Here is an 18185-nt window from a genome sequence, read left to right on the forward strand (position 1 = left end):
CGGCCGAACATGCTGAGCATGTTCGGCCGACCCGAAGCCACGTGAAGCAAGCCGATGTACGGCTGAAATCAGACGTACCAGCCTGAAGTGAATAGCCGAACAGTGTTCGGCTCACTTCACTTCAGGTCGGTCATTCACTCGGCTGCCTACGGCAGCTTGGTGAATAGACCCCATGTTTCTCTCATATATGTCCTTTAAAGAGGCCATGTCAATTCCTAAAGAAATCCTGCTGAAAGTCTCCTGCAATAGGCAGGGTAGCATACATGCATTACAAAACACAAAAATTCCCCAGCCTCAGCCTGCCAGCCAGCCTGCAACCAAACAAGTAGCCCTGTCAACAGTATGCGTTAAAATCAGAGGTTTTAGTTGCACAAACTTTTGGCCAAAAATATGTAGAAGCCACACTGCCGCGCCAAGGCACCTCTGCAAAGTGTGGTCCTAACTCTATGTATCCGAGTCTCCAAGTGTGAGCATATTAATGAAGTTGATAAATTACATGCAGGTGTACCTGGAGGTAGCCAACTCCTCCTGATAAGGTGCAGGGACGCACTGGAGGCCCAGCAACCAAAAATGCACGCTGGGACTCCAGTGCGTCCCCCTAACCCTGCTATAAAGGCCGGTTATAGATTCATGCATGTACCATTTTTTTCTAGTTTGAGTCCCAGCGTGCATTTTTGGTTGCTGGGCCTCCAGTGCGTCCCTGCACCTTATCAGGAGGATTTGGCTACCTCCAGCCACACTTTGCAGAGGTGCCTTGGCGCGGCAGTGTGGCTTCTACATATTTTTGGCCAAAAGTTTGTGCAACTAAAACCTCTGATTTTAACGCATACTGTTGACAGGGCTATTTGTTTGGTTGCAGGCTGGCTGGCAGGTTGAGGCTGGGGAATTTTTGTGTTTTGTATTGTTGTAAGCCTTCCCAATGTGCGCCCTGCTATAAAGGCTGGTTACAGATTCATGCATGTACCATTTTTTCTAGCATACATGCATCTCCAGCAGCTCCCTCCTTCAATTCAGCAATCTGTCCTCTGCAAAGCCCCATTCACACTAGGGCGGTTGCGGATCAGCGCAGTTTCCGCGCTGATTTCAGGCCCTGTTCACGATCCGCCGACATGAACGATCCCATACATTGCTATGGGGACCGTTTATGCAACCACGCGGGTCCGTGCGATCTGAACCGCCCCCCGCCCGAATTGCTCCCTGACCCTTTTTTTTTGCGCTGATCAGTGCGGTTTCCATACAGCTTTTAATGGAACTGTGCTGTTCAGCGCAGTTTTAGGTGTTTTTAATTGCATTTCAGCTCTGAAACGCAATTAAAAACTCCCAAAACCTCCCTTTTGAAATCAGCACAGAATCTGTGCTGATCCGCAAACCGCCCTGGGGTGAATGGAAGGTTTTGGGAGTTTTTGATTGTGTTTAATCGCTGAAGCACAATTAAAAACGCCCAGAATCGAGCGGTTCCATTGAAAGCTTTATGGAAACCGCACTGATCAGCGTGGCAAAAAAGTCAGGGAGCAATCCTGGGGGGCGGGGGCATTTGGATCGCAGCCAAAGCCCCCGCAGCCAAATCCGCGCGGCCGGACCGCCTCGGTGTGAACGGGGCCTAAAACTCTTTAAGAGTGATGGATGCCTGATGCATTCTATTGCAGGATACTTTCAGCAAGATTTTATAAACTGACATGGCCTCTCTAATGTTCTGTAAGTTTTTGCACACATTTGGAAATTGCAAAGCTAAAGCACATATTTTTATTATAGACAACAGGCAGCAGGGATCTCCTGGCCCCTAATTCTCCTGGCAACCTGGATCAAGGTTGAGGCCATATCCCTACTTTCTTGTAAGCCTCATTATTGGTCCATCACAGTGATAAGCAGCCTTACTGCCAAATAATTAGGCTTAGGAGCTGCAGGGGGGGGGGGGGGGGGGGGGGGGGCATGGTCTTCCCAAGTCTAGACATGTTTTTTTACCATTCAGTATACTTTTGAACATTTGCACCATTTCCATTAAAAGATTTGCTAATAAGAAACTCAACATATTTACTGTGATTTGCACAGTAAGGAAGGATAATTGGTTCCTGTCCAAATTGGCCATAATATGTGTGTGCAATAGGGAGCTTAGATTGTAAGCTCCTTGCGGGCAGGGGCTGGTGTGAATGTGCAGTATTTAAAGCGCTGTGTAAATTGTCGGTGCTATATCAATACCTGTAATAAATAATAAATAAATAAAAAATAACTTTGTTTGTTCTGTATCTATACTAAACAGGAAGAGTTAACTGAACTCACCAACCGCCAACATGTGGCTTTTTTGGACATCAGCAATTTATCTGAGCAGTTGCTTTTTGTACAGCAATGGAGGAATCCTACCTCAGACAGGTACATTGTTTCAGTAATACCATTTATGCCCTCTCTCCATTCATATTTCTTTTGGTGATCCTAAACAAACAGCTCCCTATCAAAGTACAAGGCATTATTAGCACCTTGGCTGGGACCCAGATTGCATTTTGTTATGGCTTGGAGCTTTTAATAGGGAACCAGCATTTCCTGTTTATTGTGTTTGACTTTTTTTATGCCTGCAGGATGTAAATGAACTTAAAATGAACATTTGCCAAGATTATGCACACAAAAAATTTGCATATTCTTAACAAACAGTAAAAGCACTCTAAAACAAGCTCTCATTTACCTCTGTATCTACAAGCATTGTGGATAATTTATTTTCACAGTCTGCCAGCTCTCTCATGTAAACACACAGTAGGCGTTTCTAAGTTTTTAGAAAGCAACTGAAACCCAACTTTATAGTCTTTGTTGTGATCCTTGAGGATCTTTGGGAATTAATTTCTTTACTTTAAAAGCAGCTAGAGAGGTCAGGTAGGACTTGATTTAAAGCAATTTGTTATGTTAAGAATATGTACTTAAATGCCCATAGTCTGGCCACAGATGCACTTTATATTAGGAATTAAACAATGATTCTGGGACAAATATATGCTACTTTTATGTCTTAATGTCCTGGTGCCCAACACACGGTCCACAGGCTCTATGCAGGCTCCCAACTCTCTCTATGCAGCCTGCTATGTGTTGGGCACTTTGCAGGGTAGCCAGATGCCGAGTGCTTGGATGCTCTTAATGTTCTTGCATCCAGAACTGAAATAAAACCAGTACTATCAGGTGGACAGTCTTACAGTAGCAGTAGTATAGTCCAGGACCTCCATCATCAGGCAAAGAGCGTAGAAGGAGTGTGTGATCTGGTTAGAAACACTGAATGGGGGTTTAAACCTGCCACTAACCACCGATGTGGGTTTTGCAAGGAAGGGGGTTAATTGGGGGTTAACAGCAGGGCCAATGATCACCAATGCAAGAGGGGTGGGAAATTCTGCATGTACACTGGCTACCAATGCACGAAGGAGAAGATTAAGGTGAGGGAGCATAACAGTGTTGCCATTGATTGCCAATAAAGAAGGTTTGAAATTGCACTGCAACTGACCACCAATTTGGGGGTAACCACTGTCCAATAAAACACACCATGCTTTTAAGTGCAATAAAATATAAAGCAAATCTTCCAAAAAAGTGGACATGAAACAAGATACAATTGTATAATCCAAAATATTAACCACAATGCAGTCCTATATATTCTGTAATAATCTTCTTGTTCCAAAAAGTGTGAAACAATACAAACACTGTGCTCCACACACGAAAACCAGTGTTTTCAGTGAAATTTCCACCGCTACAAAAACACGCTCCTTTAGGCCTCATGCACACACAATGCAAGAGCAAAATTGCATATTGCGTATATGCGCATATGTACGAGCTTTATATGCGCATATATGCGTGCACTGTATGCAATCTCAGAATGCATAATTATTTATAGAAATTTTTATGTACTGTACGCGCAGCACGAAAAATACGTAAAATATGTAGAAATACCTAGCCCGGATGCATCTTAGGTCCATTTTTTTGCTTATCTTTACACAGCGCAAATATACAGCTTCATATGCAGCTATGTGTATGGAGACACTTATTTGCATATGCTGCATATGGGAAAATTGTATGGCAGTGTAGATGAGGCCTAATATCGCACTCACCAAAGGTAGTAGACCACATAAGCAATGGTCAAATAATGCTTTATGCAATAAAGAAATCTGTAATAAAGATGTCTGCACCATATACTAGGCAATGGGTCCCCCGGGCTGTTCTCTAAATCTTAGAACACCTAAACCAGCAATAAGATATTTGTCGATTAGAAGCTGTAATTTCTCCTTGTTACAGGTTGTTAGACGTGTAGTTCTCACGTTCTACCTCAAGCTGACCCCACCTGTTCTTAACTGAAATTGTTTTCAGAGAAGGTTTCAGGCATGGCACCAGTGTATCCTCAGCTATGAACTCTGCCAGTCTCCCAAGGCACCATCTTGGGAGACTGTATGTGAACACAGAGTTCTCTAAAGATATTGGTGGCCATGACTGTGGCCTTGTGGTGTGCCCCTGTAGTATGGAGAAAGTAAGATAGGGACAGGTACCCACGGTCTTAGGGAAAGTCAGGCTTAGCCAAGAGGCAGGTTCCTGTGGACAAGGAGCAGTCTAGGGTCACTGCAGACACCACCACCTCATATCTGCTGTTATAGAAAGGATCCTCTGTACGGTCATTCATGACACCGGTCTGGAGCATTCAGCTAATTGGCATTGCCAAGGGTCTTAGTGAGACCAGGTTCTTTTGGATTTTTAAAATTCTTTTATCTTGAATAATAAGTAGTATTACAATACGGTAATCATCCCACAGTACACCTATGGAAAAACAAGGCAATCCTGACAGTTGTGGAATAAGACAGTTCAGTTACAGTAGTACAGCAATGCAGAACTTGTGTATGATAGGTTGTAAGAGATTTGCTTTCACAGCATGTGAACACATGGCTGTTTAATCTGATCGTTAAAAAGGATGCTTGCTTTTTTGACTGTATAGTATTTCTGCTCTATTCCTGTTCTGGTGACTGCTCAAAATTTTGGATTTTCCCTCAATTTCAGTCTCAATGGCAGAGGTCACATGGACAAATAGAGAGATGAACCTACCCAATGGGGACACAGACAGTGATAAAAACCTAACCCCCTCTCCACTGCATCCAAAACATAAAAAAGTTGGGACTTTACGTACACTTTAAGTTGGTCTTGTACTGTATGTGTACGAAAAAAAACAGCTTACCCCAGGGATTAAAAAAACATAAGCCCTATGGCCACTCTGAGCCTATGCCAAGCATTGTATATACGATGCAGCACTGCACTGCAGCTCTTTGAACAATGTTACATTTCCATAATGCATAATTTATGGGGGAGGAGGCATAACAGAGCTATCAAGAGTTTCAGAATTAGTTTAGAAAAGACGTAATAAACATTCTATACTGCAACTGTAGACATTCATATTTTCCACAATAACCTGTAATGAGATGCAAATTATTTTCAAGTGAATGTGCTGACTCAAATTTATATACTCCACATCGTCTTTACAGTTTATGCTGTTTCCATCATGTTACTAAAGAATGAAACAAGACATCTCAGCCTAGGGTTTTCAATAGCTATAAAAATATGCATGTTACATATGTATATATATTTAATTCTTGTCGTAAGCTATATCAATAAAAATGCACCTCATGAAAACTGTTCCATTACAGCAAAAGCAGGCTTTAATAGTACGTTTGAAGCATTAGTCAAAACAAGTATAATCTGCTGGAACAAGTCTACAAGAATTGTTTGGTTCCCTTAACTACACCCTGAAGTCATTATGAATTTAATGATGTTGTATAATAACTGGAAGAAACAATGAAAAAATATTCATCTGTATTATAGACAATAACAGGTTATATGAACCAGTTTGTCTAAATACATTTGGGACTCCTTATCTTTTTTATAATTAGGATAGCCAAGTAATACTTATGCTTTGAAGCATAAAGTTGGCTCAGATGAAAAAAAAATGGTTATTTAGTTCAATTACTGACCACAAGTTGTTAGATACAGACTTTATCATAGCGTGTCTAATGGTACCTTTTGAAGGGGAATCATACTGATTATTAAAAACCAATGCCATTAAAACATTTTAAGGAAAAATATTTTAATAACATGGGGTAGATCAGTCTGTTGGTCATACATAATTGGATTGGATTAAACAATCGGTCTTTAAATCTACCAACAATTATGTAGTACGAGAGCCTACCAGTTATTTGTACTACATGGTAACTACATCATCTACCTAAATGAAAAAAGCTTGTCATAGTCAGTTATGTAATAATACTAGGGTATAATGTGTCCATAGTAAACAAACAAATTTCAGGTTAAAGCTCTAAGAATAATGGATCATTGGTATTTTTCTTTGGTGGCTATGGGTAGCTGAAATAGAAGTCTACATTCACACAGCCAGTGGAAGCAGGAAATCATCCAGTGCTTGTGTTGTTTAGCCTTTGTTGGTCTGTGCTGCTATTGTTTGGTAGTAGAAAAAGTGGGCCACAACCTGTGGGTATATGATACAGTGCTTAGCCAATTCAGAAGTGTGCCTGCTAGGCACCCATCTTGGATTCCTCCGTGAAGGTCTAACTCTATGTTAGAGGGAATCTGCACTTTACTGTAGGAACCCTTAATATAATTTACGTGCCATTCATTAGATTCCCTGCTGTCCTGGCCTCCACAGACTCATGTATAAATTTCAGCTGCACCCCTATTCGCACATGACAGCCCTCACGATTGGTGATTGCCAACTCCAGCACCAGGTACCATACTGTGGGAAGGTAGGGCATTACCATATGTTCCCCTTACCTGGAAGTCTTGGGCATATCTCCAGGTTCTTCCTGTGGATAATGGTGGAGGGGGAAAAAATAAAAGGTAGGTAAATGTCCTTAAATACTATTTTGCACAGTGCAAGCTGCGTAAACATTCATTTACACCCCCCCATGTTTTAGATTCGCTACGAAAAGAGCATTTATCCCGCATTCATACCTAGCACTTTGTAGTGCTTTTTTCTGCCCGAAAAAAAAGACCCCAAAAATTCCATTCATTTCTAAGGCCATGTTCACATCTTAACATTTTGTTGCTTGTAGCAAAATGCTTGTCGCTTGAAAAAAGTACATGAGCTTCTTTTCGGCAGCTTATGTGCTTCTTGGCTCCATAGACTTCAATAGAAATGCTCAAAATAGCGCGTATTTGATGTCTCTCATGTGTGAATAAGAGCTTATAGCAATTGCCATGTGGAAAAAAGTTAAACCAGCACCCCCCTGTAAAAGAGAAAGAGGAATTCTTAAACATCCATTGTGTGGTACATTAAAACTGCACTCTCTTGAGAAGTTCTGAGTGCAGCTGTTATTTGACATTTCTAGGTGTGTCGGAAAGTGCTACCCCAGGGAGCACAGTAGTTCATCCCACAAACTCCTATGGCACATCTGTGTCCTTTAGTAATGTAGGGACAGTAGGAGAAACCAAAACACCCAACGGTGGACATGCTATCTAACACACTTGGAAGTTCTGGATAACAGTTGTACCTGGAATGCTTTAAGGGGGTTGCTGATTTCACTTTTTTTACTGGGCGACACAGAAACTTTAAAGTAAAATTACATTCTCCAAGAAAGAATACTTGTGTAGAGCACAGTAAGTAAAAGAAGACCACAATTTTATGTTTTAAAAGATTTTGAACATTAGAAGTACTGCACAGGAGAATATATAGTACTATTGAATATGATATGATTTCTAGTGCTTTCCCTGCCAGTGTTGGCTGAAGTATATAGTTTCTTAGAAGCTGCAGTGCCTCAGGTCACCCATTACCATCACAGATGAAACAGTCAACAAATGGCACTTTATTAAACCACTATGATTTTTTTCTGTGACATAACGCTCATGGCAAAAATAAAGTAATTAAAACAATAAGCACAGTGCACTTGGTAAAAGGCCCTTGATGCAATCAGCTTGAATCATTTGCATTTCATGCAATGTGCAGTTTTAAATGACCGACTTGGCAATCATAGTTTCAGTTTATTATTAGTTCTTTTTTACCACAAGTCATAAAGGAGAAGTAATTCAATTCTCATACATGCTTGTTTCAGAGTTAGTTCTTAGATAATTATTGAAAAAAGAACTCTGGGCAGAAATTGTATTAACCCTTGTTGTGGGGCTACCCCCACACTGCAAGGGTTACCTGCTTGTTTTTGTCTAGGGTCCAAAAAAAAGTTATACTCAGTGGCGTCACAAGGGGGTTGCGGCCCGCACCTGGGGGACCCCATAAGAGGGGTGACACCAAAATGACTGACAGTCATTTTGGTGTCACCCCCTCTAAAAAGTCGGGCAATCGCTCATGGACTGAGAGCCAAACAGTGTCAGGAGGGGACCCGGCGGCATACCTCATCCCGCTGTGTTAACGTCCCCTCCTCTCTCTGCCCGCGTCCATAACAAAAATGGTCGCCGGCAGGCGTCAATTAGATGGCCGTGCATGCGCGATGACGTCACGCGCGTGTGCGATGACGTCACGGTGGGGTGACACCCAGCCTCGGGACGCCCCTGGTTATACTCACCCTATCCTGGGAGCCGGCTGTGCTCCCTCCAGCTTGTCTCCTCCTCTGCTGCAGTGACAGTATGAACCTCGGTGTCCTCACGTCCTATTCATTGTATTGGAACCATGACTTGAGGATTTCTAAACCACTGCAGAGAAGGGGGATTGGCGCTCTAGGGAATGGTTTTAAGAGTCGTCTGGCTCAGAGGATCAAGTGAGTATAACTTTTTTTTTACCCTAGGCAAAAAAAAATGCCACAACATTTACTTGCATCCAGAGCTGCATTAATTTTTCACTATGATCTTCTAGTGATGATGGGAAAGTTTGGCTACTGTGTAAAGTCTTCTCCAGCACATCCCAAAGATTCTTAATGTTGTTAAGGTCTGGACACTGAGGTGGCCAGTCCATGTGTGAAAATGATGTCTCATGCTCCCTGAACCACACTTTCACAACTTAAGCCCAATGAATTCTGGCATTGTCATGATGTTATATGCCCAATGTGCCATCAGGGAAGAAAAAATCCATTGATGGAAAACCCTGGCCGCTCAGTATATTCAGGTAGGTAGCTGACCTCATATTTTTGCTGAACCTAAACCAGACCAACTGAAGCAACTAGATCATAACACCTCAGTTTTTGGGGACATAAAGTTGCTGAACTTATACCTGACCAACTGAAGCAACCCAAGATCATAACACTTATCCAATGGAAGGCGCTTACCTATTTGCTGAGGTAAATCCAGGTGGTGACTTTTTTTTGCAAGGCAAGGTGTATATAATCAGGTTTAAAAGCTAGTACTCCAGTTACCTAAAAACTGGAATACAAGTCAGTAAATGTTAAAAAACATAGCAAAGATTGTTGCCTCAATGTGATATAAACAGAATAATTTATACTAGTAACAAATTCCACAAATATAAAAATATTAGCGAGAGACTTCCGGTTCCGGCGCCCGATGGAGTAGAGGTGTGAGACTGAGCTCCGTCCCGCCTGCTCCAAAACACAGAATATATCTGCTCTTCACCGGCTCCACCATCTGATAAGATCATCAGGAGTGCTCCGTGTACGATGGACAGATTTGTATCGCGGCCGCAAACAGCGAAACGAAATATATTGCCGCACACATTCCATGATTCCATGCAGACTGACACACCCGGTGAGTCATCTCCCATTCACGCTATCCCCGGGGTGGACTATCAATCGTTGGCCTCGGCGGTGGCCTCATACTTAAAAGCCGATCTGGCCACTATCATTGCCGACTCCATGCAGCTTAACCAGACGCTGGAAATGCACTCCTCATGTATAACAAATATAGAGCAGCGAGTGGGGGAACTAGATGACCGAATGCACGATCTTCAGGTTACTCAGACCAAATCTCATGATCAAGTCAGCTATCTTTTAGACAAAGTAGATGACCTTGAAAACCGTCTGAGGCGCAATAATTTACGTATCATAGGCCTGCCAGAATCAGTCCCTCCAGGTGAATTGCATACCTTCTGCTCACGCACTATACCCCAAGCACTAGGCCTCCAGACACCATGCAAAGTGGAGAGAGCCCACAGGATCGGCCCACCCAGAGATCAGCAGAAACCGAGGCCTGTACTAATACGATACCTAGATTTTGCTGACCGCCGTGACATATTAATGGCATATCACTCCCAACGTCAGTTGATTGCTGGAGGTCACAAACTCCTGGTCTTTGCTGACTATTCCGCTGTCCTATCCAAACAACGGAAGGCATTTCATGAAACATGCCAAATCCTAGTGGGGCTCCGCATCAAATTCACCATGGCCTACCCAGCGGTACTCCGCATCTCTACGCCTGGAGGTCACGATAAATCGTTCTCGTCTGCTCCTGCTGCGCAGGCATATGCACGCTCGCTGCAAAATCAAACCACCCATTCACACTCACCTTCTAAAAGCCCTCCTCGCAAAAAGAAGGCTTGAGACTTTGATGTCTGCATTTGATTGACTAATCCGGGCAAGGCCCTCTCTGTGTTCTTCTTACATTTTTGAACTTTTACCTCAGGGACGGAGCGCGCTATTACTACTGTTGTACTTCATATGTACACGAGTACTGGTACCTTTAGAACCTTAAGGATATGCAGGGTTCTGCACTCTTTAATGGATCACGCCCGCCACAGGGAAAAAAGGAAGTCACCTACAGAAGAAGTTGTTGTTTTTTTGTTTTTTATTTTTATTTTTATGCTTTTAGTTCACGTATTTTTACTATTGACAAATACCAGTTCACCCACCCTCACCCGGCTCTATACCTTACCTCATCCTTCGCAGGGAGCTGTATCACGGGGCGCTCCCGACTACCTGATCAGCAATGCATTGGTCATTTCTCTACTACCACTCTTTTGGGAATACCGTTCTAGGTGCGTGTGGAAGCAAGGGACATCCATGCACGCCGACCTTCTAGTTTGTTACCTCATCTCTTCACGTGGCTTACCACACCGTCTTTTTAGATGGGAACCACCTTAAAGGTAGTCACGTGGAACGTGAAAGGACTGAAATCACCCAATAAACGGAACCAAATACTCCGCCACCTGAAAAAAATCAAAACGGATATAGCCCTTCTCCAGGAAACCCATCTACAGACAGCTGACATTGCCAGACTCCAACGATCCTGGGTAGATGCAGGGTTCTGCACTCTTTAATGGATCACGCCCGCCACAGGGAAAAAAGGAAGTCACCTACAGAAGAAGTTGTTGTTTTTTTGTTTTTTATTTTTATTTTTATGCTTTTAGTTCACGTATTTTTACTATTGACAAATACCAGTTCACCCACCCTCACCCGGCTCTATACCTTACCTCATCCTTCGCAGGGAGCTGTATCACGGGGCGCTCCCGACTACCTGATCAGCAATGCATTGGTCATTTCTCTACTACCACTCTTTTGGGAATACCGTTCTAGGTGCGTGTGGAAGCAAGGGACATCCATGCACGCCGACCTTCTAGTTTGTTACCTCATCTCTTCACGTGGCTTACCACACCGTCTTTTTAGATGGGAACCACCTTAAAGGTAGTCACGTGGAACGTGAAAGGACTGAAATCACCCAATAAACGGAACCAAATACTCCGCCACCTGAAAAAAATCAAAACGGATATAGCCCTTCTCCAGGAAACCCATCTACAGACAGCTGACATTGCCAGACTCCAACGATCCTGGGTAGGGATGGCAATAGGGGCGCCTGCAAATCGTCACTCGGCAGGAGTGATCACCCTCATCCGCAAAGCTTTACCGTGCACCCTCCTGTCACACTCCTTCGACCCATCATCAAGCTAAGGCACCCGGCCCTGATGGTTTGTCCTCTGATTTTTACAAAATATTGATGGATGAAGTGGCCCCGACCTTAACATGTACTTTGTAAAACCCAATAAAGATTTACATGCTTAAAAAAAAAAAATATTAGCCATATATTTCATATAAAAAAAGTAATTATTTAAAGTTTATGTAGGGCCAGTATCGGGTTCAATCAAATGTTTGTACTTGCTGATTTTGGACATTGACTGATATTTATATCACGTCAAAAAGTTTGGTACAACAAGGCCAATATTATAATAAGAGTTGCTATGAAAACTGTGTCACTTGTTATTTACAGTTAGCTACTGACACTTCTGATAGTGCTTGCATTCCTTTCATTTTCCGAACTTGAATAAAGACAGATACCATTATATAATTCTTCCATTTCCAAACCCTTCCGGTGCTGGGCGGAGCTGCGGATTGGGTTCGGAATTTGAAGAATTACAGGGAACGCTATGAAAAGTTTCAATTGTTTTTCTTTTATTACTACCATAGGCGTTGAGAGTAATGGCACACCCTGAGAAATTAACCTAATTTCCATTCTACACTGTCACACCCAGACCACATAAAAAAAAAAAATCTTTCCACCCAAAAACCACAATCACTGTGGATCATCCTTAAGTTTTAGATTTCTTGCAGTTATTGACATTCTCATATTAAATAAACTTCTATATTCCGATTTTTTTTTCTACAAAGTTTCAAAGCTGGATCCTAAGGTAACTCAAGAGCCCCAAAGACACAATACTTCTATCACATAAATAAGATGTGCTCATTATTTTGGAATGTAGCCTTTCATGTTCTATACACACTACCTTTCTAAGATAAAAACTTAATTTTCACAAAATATTGAAAGACACATTTAGCCTTCTAGCAGTCTTGCTGGATGACCAATGACATCTGGACAGAAGGCTTGAAAAAGATAACACCGTCTATGAGTATTTTAAAAGCAGAAGTACTTTCATCTCTTTCTTATCAGTGACCTTCTCTGCTTCTGCATTTTACTTGCAATGGTCTTACAGGCAAATACATTTGACAGTACACAGCTTTAAAATCTTTAAAATCTTGCAATAAGATTAGACTGTATGTGCATTTAACATATTTTAGAGCTTCTCCCATCCTCTGGAACTCCCTACCACAACCTATCCAGCTATCTCCAACTCTGCCTTTAGGTGATCGCTAGAAACTCACCCTATTCCACCCTAAGCCTATTCCACCTCCTCTTAAAAACTATACATCTACTCCTTCAATCAGCTCATCCCTCACAGTTATTACAACCTTTTGTATCACTTGCCCCTCTTTGTAGATTATAATCTCTCGAGAGCAGGGTCCTCTAATCCTTTTGTATGGCATTGTATTGTAATTGCACTAGTCTCCCTATATGCTGTAAATCGCTGTGGAAATTGTGGCCGCTATATAAATCCCACATAATAATAATGATAATAATATTATTGTATGTATGTTTTTTGCATGTAAAAAACTTCCCTTGTGTAGACATCCAAAGACCTGAGACTGTTGTTGGGTGCCTCCATCTTGGATGTGATAAGAAAAGCAGTGTGTTACTTCATGCTTGGCTTCTATAGACAGGTGCTCATCCATCTCATTTGCTGATGGCCACTATACAGGAAAAGTGGGTGACCACACATAGACTGTAAGCTCTCATGGGTAGGGCCCTCTTTACCATATTGTCTGGATTTGTATTGTAACTGTAATGTTTTCCTTATATTGTAAATAATATTATTAATAATAATAATCAGCTTTGTCTGAATTATTTTTTATTCTTTCATACAAGCATAACCCAAGAGATGAATTAAGACCTCTGATGCATTTCACGCACACAGGAACCTAGTCATAGAGACTAAGACTAGACAGTCCCTGTGTGTGTGAAACATGTCAGTGGTCTCAATTCATCTATTGTGTTGTGCTTGTATGAAAGAAAAAATAAAAGTTCAGACACAGCTGGTGTGAGGTCATCCAATGTTCCTGTATAGATCTTGGATGTGATGTCAGAAGTCCCAGCAATTTCACAGCTGTCACTCAAGTAACACTCTATAGTGTTACCTTTCACTCCTGTCAGAGCAGCTTTATGAAAGGTTATGTAGGGAGGTGAAAGAAGGGGGAGCTGGGCCAGCACAGAGAACAAATAGACACTCTGAGAAGAGGAGAGGGCTATGATGTGCAAGGAGGGAGCAAGCTGTGCTAGCTAGTTGACTCTTTCTGCAGTAGATTTGCTAGAAAGTTCAGAGGCACATTGCAAGTGGAATACAATATTTTAGGAAAGGCAAAACACTGCAAGCAAGCATTTAAAATGCTTTGATATTTCTGTGCTTTTACCTGCGTTTTTGAAGTTGGTGACAGGGTATCTTTAAGCCAGAAGACGTAACTTATTTTATTGGCGCTTACCTAAATAACACATTTTTCCTGTTGTCTGCTGTCAGCTCTGGTCCAATTGATAAAGCCAAAGTATTTAGCAATGTTTTTGAAACCTTGTGTAATAACATCATATAATGAGTATTGACAACCAAGGAAAGAACAGCATGAACTCACAGGCTCCCAGATTCCACCTTATAGGGTATATCTGAAATATTAAGACAAGCTGTTCCACTATCCTTTCTTACGCTATGAAAGCTTTTGCACTGGCAACTGTTCACCTGGCAGATACTACAAAGTCTACTTTTTCAATCTGACACATACACTTAGGGGGTTATTCACTTTGCAGCCGAAGGCAGCCGAGTGAATAACCTAGCCGAAATGAAGTGATCCGAAAGCTGTTCGGCTATTCACTTCAGCCTTGTACGGCTGATTTCAGCAGTACATTGACTAAAATCAGTCATACATTGGCTGACTTCGGCTGCAGTTTGATCAGCTGGCTCCTCCCAGCTGTCATTTGCATGGAGATCGGTCTGATCGGTCCCTGAGAGGGACCGAGCAGAACAGCCGAGCCGAATGCCGCTCAGCGGCATTCGGCTATTCACTCACTGCTGTTCGGCATCTATAAGAATAGGCCGAACAATAGTGAGTAGCCAGCTGGAGGTTCGGCTCAGCCGATCCAGAACTCCTTCTGCACTTCGGGTCAGCCGAACATGCTGAGCATGTTCAGCCGACCCGAAGCCAGCCGACGCAAGCTGATGTACGGCTGATTTCAGCCGATATACGGCTGAAATCAGCCGTACCAGCCTGAAGTGAATGACTGAACAGTGTTCGGCTCACTTCACTTCAGGTCGGTCATTCACTCGGCTGCCTACGGCAGCTTAGTGAATAGACCCTTTAGTGCATGCTGTTATAGAAGAACTTAGTCCTTAGCTGTGGTAGCTCCAATAGTTTTCTTTTTTTCCTTTATTTTCTGTTTTAATATTTCTATTAAAGGGTTCTTCTTTATTTTCACCTGGTGATGCAATCAGTAATTCTGTTATTTTTCAGCTTCCTTTAACAGACCAAGCTGTCCAGCAAAAGTGGCAGATGGAGGGTTGATATAAACCATTTAACACTGATTGGGGAGTATACAATGTACAGCTTTTATTTATATAAAACTTTTATCCCCGCCAAAAAAACACAGTTGCTGAAATTGCTTTAAAAAGTGATAGCTGGGGTTTAATTTGTTAGTGGAGTCCATCTAGTGCATCTAACACTACCCTTTCCATAGGATGACAAGGCTGCTCTCCAAGGGAGGCTCCATTGCTCCTCCATAGAGTGAAGTGACTCTAAGACATTAAATGTGTTACTGGCTGGATCCCCATATGAAAATAAAGGAAACAAAAGCCAAAAAATGAAATCTAATGCAGCCACCGCATTTCATGATAGGCAAGCTGCAATATATTAAGTTTTTGCTTTTGGGTTTAGAAACACTTCAAGAATATCCCACTGGAGTTTGTGAAAAAAAAACCCATAGCAAAACCACTCAGGGCTAATTCACATTTAAAGTTTCACTAAACTCAGCAAAAGATAAATCTTAAAAATGCATTCAAGTACCTTATCTATTATTCAAAAATGTACCTTATTTGTGTATCACTCAGCTGTAGATCCTCAAATCATCTCTGTGCTGTGCATTGGGCTTTAATGTACAATGCATCGGAATGACATTCACAATGAATGGGACCACATCTTAGTGGCAAGTAGTGTTACAATGCATTGCAGAAATGCTCAATAACACATGTATTTTAGTGCACATTGCCACAACACAGAATGGTGAACGGGCTGTCAATGATTTTAGGGTTTACATGGCTCTAAGGCCCCATGCACATGGCAATGAAAATATTTGTGCACGTGCCTTTGGAACTCATTTCATTAAAACACACCTGGAAGCATGAAATGCTTTGCTATAACTGAATGCACACAAATGAACTGGACTAAGAGTGGAAAACTGGGCATAGTTAAAAAAACGAATGTGACTACACCTTTAGAAGACTTTGACACTTCCTGGTGTAATACATTTCTGGCTACACACTGCTACTCCCCTGCCCAGCTGCTCACCCAAACACTGTCAGTTTACATACCTTGCGGTTGTGTTCAGATGCCACTGTCATACCACAGTGACATAGCAGTAAAATGCAGGTCAGAAGTAACTGTAAAGGAACTCAAATGGACCTCAGAAGCATCTCAAACTACATGTACCTGAATGCATGGTGCATTTGCCAATTTGCACAAACCATAAACAGTGAAATTGAAATGCACGAACATGGCTTTTAAAATCAAATTTGCACAATTTTGGATAAACCTGTAAACAAATTTTTTAGACTAGAATAAAGGTTTTCAAAATTAGTACTAAAACCATTATTATACCGAACAAGAGGAAGGAGGTTGTCTATCAATTTTATTGTATTATGTGGATTATACTGCCATACCAATCTTGTGTGATTTTTCTGTGCAAGCTCTAATTTCACAATTTTATACGTTGGATGAATTTCATAAGAATACAAGAAAACCGTTTTGCAGTGCTAAGAATAAAAATGGCAATCGCAGCTCTTGAACAAGCTTTTCATAAACCCGTTGAAATGTAAAATAGAAAAATAAATAGGATAAAAATAGGGAGAATTGAAGTTACCATTTTGAGCATTTGTAAACAGGTCCCTATGTGCAGCATGTTCATCTGCTGTTCCTTTTTCACTTTTTGGAAGTTGTAACCTATTTCTTTTATGTGTTTGAAAATAGGCTTTTGTGTATAAGACCTAAAAGACATTTTTCAAATGTGTAACTTTGGCTATTTTTCACACGCAAAGTCATTTGAGAGTAGCTGCCATCAAGTTGCATTTCTTCATTTGAATCTATTTACGAGGTACTTGCATTAGCCCCAATTTCCCATTATGTGTTTCTTTTTGGGAACAGTGCCATTGCTTTCAACTGAAGGAAAAACTTGTGACAGGTTATGACACTGTTCTTCTGGGAAATCGTCTCTGGTGTTATCCATTCCTGTAGGGAATTACAAATGTCATGTCGTTTATACAGGTCACTCTATCCTATGAAAGATGTACAACAAACACTGTAGTTCCAAACAAGAGTGGGTATTGTAATCCCACACCACATGCAGTGACAAATATTTTAGCTCCACAACACATATTGTACCAAATGTTCTATTTCTACATCACACACTGTAGCTGATGTTATAGTTCTATATCGTACATTGTGGCAGATGCTGTAGTTCTGTGCCAGACAGCGTGGCACATGGTGTAATTTTATCCCAGATACTGTAGCAGATGGTGTTATCCTGTACAAGATACTGCAGAAGTCTACACTACACACTGCGGCAATTCCTGCAGTTCTGGGCCACACTCTGCGGCAATTTCTGTAGTTCTGCACCACATTCTGCAGAAATTATTGTAGTTCTACACCACACACTGCTACAATCGCTTCAGTTCTACACCATACACTGCAGCAATTGTTATAGTTCTACACAACACACTGCAGCAATTGTTATAGTTTTAAACAACACACGGCTGCAATTTCTGTTGTTCTACAACAGACACTGTAGCAATTGTTATAGTTCTACACCACACACTGCAACAATTTGCTGTAGTTCTACACCACACACTGCAGCAATTTGCTGTATTTCTCTACCACACACTGCAGAAATTGTTGAAGTTCTGTACCACACGCTGCAGCAATTGCTGTAGTTCTACAACAGACAATGCAGCAGACATTGTAGTTCTACACCAGATACTGCAGCAGATGTTGTAGTTTTACACCAGATACTGTAGAAGATATTGTAGCTCTATACCAGGTACTGTAGCAGACGTTGTAGTTCTACACCAGGAAACATATAGTGTAGAACAGGGGCGCCCACAATTTTTCGTCTGGAGATCTACTTTTCAAATGACAAGCTCAATGAGATCTAGCAAGGAAAAACACCTTTATTTAAAAAACAAGCACATTAAAATAGTTACTGGGACT

At 41.6% G+C, this 18185-nt stretch overlaps 1 protein-coding gene across 1 annotated transcript in view; it reads left to right on the forward strand.

Moving 5' to 3' along the window:
* COL16A1 (collagen type XVI alpha 1 chain) overlaps positions 1 to 18185 on the forward strand; it is a 165973-nt gene that overhangs the window by 6670 nt on the left and 141118 nt on the right. The window contains exon 2 of the mRNA XM_018576760.1: positions 2258 to 2367. Within this exon, the coding sequence (XP_018432262.1) occupies positions 2289 to 2367 (79 nt within the window). The 5' untranslated portion in view covers positions 2258 to 2288. The remainder of the gene's footprint in view (positions 1 to 2257; positions 2368 to 18185) is intronic.

The sequence above is a fragment of the Nanorana parkeri genome, unplaced genomic scaffold, assembly GCF_000935625.1.
Source record: "Nanorana parkeri isolate BGI_ZX_2015 unplaced genomic scaffold, ASM93562v1 scaffold76, whole genome shotgun sequence".
NCBI classification, from domain to species: Eukaryota; Metazoa; Chordata; class Amphibia; order Anura; family Dicroglossidae; genus Nanorana; species Nanorana parkeri.